The sequence below is a fragment of the Oncorhynchus keta genome, chromosome 17 (genome assembly GCF_023373465.1).
Source record: "Oncorhynchus keta strain PuntledgeMale-10-30-2019 chromosome 17, Oket_V2, whole genome shotgun sequence".
Lineage (NCBI taxonomy): Eukaryota > Metazoa > Chordata > Actinopteri > Salmoniformes > Salmonidae > Oncorhynchus > Oncorhynchus keta.
The window spans coordinates 32,651,840-32,657,307 of record NC_068437.1 but is presented as its reverse complement, the minus strand read 5'-3'; the positions used below and the strand labels follow the sequence as shown (position 1 = coordinate 32,657,307).

General features: G+C 45.2%; 1 protein-coding gene across 1 annotated transcript in view; it reads right to left on the bottom strand.

Moving 5' to 3' along the window:
- fbxl13 (F-box and leucine-rich repeat protein 13) overlaps positions 1–5,468 on the bottom strand; it is a 38,389-nt gene that overhangs the window by 21,680 nt on the left and 11,241 nt on the right. The window contains exons 7-9 of the mRNA XM_035789591.2: positions 2,426–2,530; positions 379–474; positions 13–148 (exon numbers count right to left, since the gene is read on the bottom strand). Of these exons, the coding sequence (XP_035645484.1) occupies positions 13–148; positions 379–474; positions 2,426–2,530 (337 nt within the window). The remainder of the gene's footprint in view (positions 1–12; positions 149–378; positions 475–2,425; positions 2,531–5,468) is intronic.

The window sequence follows — 5,468 nt, the reverse complement described above, 5'->3', positions numbered from 1 at the left end:
GCTAGTACTCACTGATACATTTGAAGCTTGGCCACTGTAGAGAGGTGCAGCCACGCATGTTAAGGTGAACTACAAATGGCCGGTACTTCTGTAGGATCTGTTCCACGATGCGGTCTGTGATCCAGTCCCTCTCCACAGAGAAACTGATCTGTTATTCAGAGACAAACGTTGGAGGAAACATTACAGGACACATCTGGACTCAACAGGTAACAAGGGATATATTAGGGATATATTAGACCTGAAAGCACCGTGGAACATGCTGTAGACATGCTGTAGACATAAGAGTTAAATCACTGACAACAATTAGTTAATGTTACATTAAATGTTTATGGTAATTTCAGTACTTGTCATTGTGGTGTGTGTGAGTGCTATACTGACCCGACTCCACAGTGAGCAGGTCTGAGCGATGGCTTTCCAGGTCCGACACACTTCTGCACATTTCAGCAGGTCTCCTACGTCTAGTCTCTGGAAGACCTGACCAAACAGAATACTATGATGGAACAGTTGTCACCAACCCAACCCTGCACAGGTTGAAGATAGAGATATTTTTACGACCTAGCTTGTAGCTCTCCAGGATCTGCGTTAGTGACCACTGCCATAGCAACTGTTCAGTCAATCTGGTGTTTAAAGATGTTATGCATGGCTGCATCTGAAAGTATACCCTATTTCCCAACAAATTAACTACAAGGCTATTGGGTGTAATTTCAGAACAATATCAAATTTGACCAAAACATCTGATGACACATCTCCCACTTTTCATTCGCAACACAACACTTCAACATAGGCCTTGATTTACTGCAAGTCAATTCAAACGTTTCACCCATACCGTTTATGCCCTTTGCAATGTGATTGTGAGTTCTTCTGAATCTATTTCATAAGAAGAAAGCACTGCAGAACAATCTCTGCCCCCATTCCTCTTGCCTTTTTCCCACAATTATTTTGATTTTACCTTTACAAACAGACAAAAAAATACTGAATGTCAACAAAGCATTTAGGAGCTGTGCTCCTTTCCGAAACATAGTCATGTCCCAGTAATATTTCTTGGTCAAGATTTTTGATAAAAACAGCATAGTAATCACTGCCAAGAAATAAGCCATAACTGCTAGATGCCTACAGGGGTGGTCCCAGACAAAACAGTCCTGTATAGCATGTCATAGGCTCACTTTTTCTATATAGGAACCATATCCTAGCATTTCCCCTCACACTAAACATGAACCCCTGCTGATTACAAAACCCCCGCTGCCACTCCAAACTCAAAACAAGTCTTGCTTGGCCAGAAGACAAAATATACAGGGGAACATGTTTTTATTGAGTAACAACTCTCAGAAATGGGTCCAATAACACTATCATCCAGAGGGAGAGAGAGTCATTCGAAAACACACACACAACTGCAATGGCAACCGATAATAGAGCATAATAGATTGTAAAGTTCCAATGCAGCCATTTCTAGCTCGATATCAAATCAATTCGAGGTAACAATTAAGTTACCCCTTTTCTTAGCAAAGAGCAATTTTTCAAGCAAGAATTTTGCTAGGACTGTCTGGGAGTGGTCTGAGTAGGGAGAGGGAAACTGAAAACTAGCTGTTAGTGGCAGAGAGGTTTGGAACTCTCTTTCTTATTAGTCTATTAACTAATATTCCGCCTGGTGATGTCACCAGGCAGGCCAAAACTCCATCCCACCAAAACAGGCAGAAATTTCAGGCAGTCTTTTCAAACAGCTCTTACACTAAAATAGCAGTATCATAATTTTCAAAATGTCCCAATATTAGTCCAACCTCAGTGTGAAAACATCAAACACAGGTAAATCAAGTTTGACTGCACTGGGCCTTTAACGAAACCTTTCGAACATGTTTGCCCATTCTAGAAGTGGTCAGAAAGTGACGTTTTGGATCTGAAAGCCTAAACATTCAGGAGTAGAGGTGCTCAAAATTGACCCATTTTGCATACCCCACCCTACCATGAGACTTCCATGTCTTCATCACTGAAAAATATAAAGGGTTGAGTTTGATACCATTTGAAAGCTTACAAACAGGGTTGTTAAGCTATTTAGTAATTTATTTAATTTGTATTTATTTTTTATTTATAAAAATGAAGTCATTTCTTAACCTTTAACATAAATTATCTTAACACGGGGTGCAGTCAGAAAGTGACTGAAATCATATGGAACGACACTCATGTGGCCTTAGAAGGGACAAGGACTGGGGTCATCATAAGTCATGATGCATGCAATAGAGATGACCTCAGGGTTAACTGCCCATGAAGGCTAGGAATCGTCACAAACAATTAATCTGACAATTATAGAAGAAAACTCAGGATACCTGGGGTGAACATGTGACTCATAAGAATGTAGGGTGAGAAAGAAATAAGAGGCAAGTTTAGCAAGTGAGCATGAGGAAGACAGTAAGAGTGAGAGAGAGAGGAGTACCTTTATTGAGAGCTTGCAAGGTAGCAGTGAGAGTCCGTCATGTCCCTCTCCAATGGCAACGTCAGAGTCCTTACTGCTCATCTCCAACAGACCATTCTCCAGTCTCTGACAACACACACATTACATTGTCTATATGAATGCAGCTGCAACTGTATTGAAGACATGGGATGCAGTTTATTATAACACACTACGCTTTATTACTGGCGATAGGTTCAGTACACATCACTGCATTCTGTATCAGAAAGTAGACTGGCCCTCTCTGAAGTCTCGTAGACCAATGCATTGCACTCTTGTTTGTTTATCAAGTCCTCCTGTTTGAACTTCCACCGTACCTTACCTTGTTAACTTATATATGCAAGAGATACCAGACCCGGTCTGGCGCTTCCGGCGCCGACAGAGATGGCCGCCTCGCTTCGCGTTCCTAGGAAACTATGCAGTTTTTTGTTTTTTTTACGTGTTATTTCTTACATTAGTACCCCAGGTCATCTTAGGTTTCATTACATACAGTCGAGAAGAACTACTGAATATAAGATCAGCGTCAACTCACCATCAGTACAACCAAGAATATGTTTTTCGCGATGCGGATCCTGTGTTCTGCCTTACAAACAGGACAACGGAATGGATCCCTTGCAGCGACCCAAAAAAACGACTCCGAAAAAGAGGGAAACGAGGCGGTCTTCTGGTCAGACTCCGGAGACGGGCACACCGTGCACCACTCCCTAGCATTCTTCTTGCCAATGTCCAGTCTCTTGACAAAAAGGTTGATGAAATCCGAGCAAGGGTAGCATTCCAGAGGGACATCAGAGACTGTAACGTTCTTTGCTTCACGGAAACATGGCTCACTGGAGAGACGCTATCCGAGGCGGTGCAGCCAACGGGTTTCTCCACGCATCGCGCAGATCAGAAACAAACATCTTTCTGGTAAGAAGAGGGGCGGGGGCGTATGCCTTATGGTTAACGAGACATGGTGTGATGAAAGAAACATACAGGAACTCAAATCCTTCTGTTCACCTGATTTAGAATTCCTCACAATCAAATGTAGACCGCATTACCTACCAAGAGAATTCTCTTCGATTATAATCACAGCCGCATATATCCCCCCCAAGCAGACACATCGATGGCTCTAAACAAACTTTATTTAACTCTTTGCAAACTGGAAACTATTTATCCGGAGGCTGCATTCATTGTAGCTGGGGATTTTAACAAGGCTAATCTGAAAACAAGACTCCCTAAATTTTATCAGCATATCGATTGCGCAACCAGGGGTGGAAAAACCTTGGATCATTGTTACTCTAACTTCCGCGACGCATATAAGGCCCTGCCCCGCCCCCCTTTCGGAAAACGAACCACGACTCCATTGTGTTGATCCCTGCCTACAGACAGAAACTAAAACAAGAGGCTCCCACGCTGAGGTCCAACACAGGTCCGACCAAGCTGACTCCACACTCCAAGACTGCTTCCATCACGTGTACTGGGATAAGTTTCGTATTGCGTCAGATAACAATATTGACGAATACGCTGATTCGGTGTGCGAGTTCATTAGAACGTGCGTTAAAGATGTCGTTCCCATAGCAACGATAAAAACATTCCCTAACCAGAAACCGTGGATTGATGGCAGCATTCGCGTGAAACTGAAAGAGCGAACCACTGCTTTTAATCAGGGCAAGGTGTCTGGTAACATGACCGAATACAAACAGTGCAGCTATTCCCTCCGCAAGGCTATCAAACAAGCTAAGCGTCACTACAGAGACAAAGTAGAATCTCAATTCAACGGCTCAGACACAAGAGGCATGTGGCAGGGTGTACAGTCAATCACGGACTACAGGAAGAAATCCAGCCCAGTCACAGACCAGGATGTCTTGCTCCCAGGCAGACTAAATAACTTTTTTGCCCGCTTTGAGGACAATACAGTGCCACTGACACGGCCTGCAACGGAAACATGCGGTCTCTCCTTCACTGCAGCCGAGGTGAGTAAGACATTTAAACGTGTTAACCCTCGCAAGGCTGCAGGCCCAGACGGCATCCCCAGCCGCGCCCTCAGAGCATGCGCAGACCAGCTGGCCGGTTTGTGTTTACGGACATATTCAATCAATCCCTATACCAGTCTGCTGTTCCCACATGCTTCAAGAGGGCCACCATTGTTCCTGTTCCCCAAGAAAGCTAAGGTAAATGAGCTAAACGACTTCCGTCATCATGAAGTGCTTTGAGAGACTAGTCAAGGACCATATCACCTCCACCCTACCTGACACCCTAGACCCACTCCAATTTGCTTACCGCCCAAATAGGTCCACAGACGATGCAATCTCAACCACACTGCACACTGCCCTAACCCATCTGGACAAGAGGAATACCTATGTGAGAATGCTGTTCATCGACTACAGCTCAGCATTCAACACCATAGTACCCTCCAAGCTCGTCATCAAGCTCGAGACCCTGGGTCTCGACCCCGCCCTGTGCAACTGGGTACTGGACTTCCTGACGGGCCGCCCCCAGGTGGTGAGGGTAGGGAACAACATCTCCTCCCCGTTGATCCTCAACACTGGGGCCCCACAAGGGTGCGTTCTGAGCCCTCTCCTGTACTCCCTGTTCACCCACGACTGCGTGGCCACGCACGCCTCCAACTCAATCATCAAGTTTGCGGACGACACAACAGTGGTAGGCTTGATTACCAACAACGACGAGACGGCCTACAGGGAGGAGGTGAGGGCCCTCGGCATGTGGTGTCAGGAAAATAGCCTCACACTCAACGTCAACAAAACTAAGGAGATGATTGTGGACTTCAGGAAACAGCAGAGGGAACACCCCCCTATCCACATCAATAGGACTGTAGTGGAGAGGGTAGCAAGTTTTAAGTTCCTCGGCATACACATCACAGACAAACTGAATTGGTCCACTCACACAGACAGCATCGTGAAGAAGGCGCAGCAGCGCCTCTTCAACCTCAGGAGGCTGAAGAAATTTGGCTTGTCACCAAAAGCACTCACAAACTTCTACAGATGCACAATCGAGAGCATCCTGGCGGGCTGTATCACCGCCTGGTACG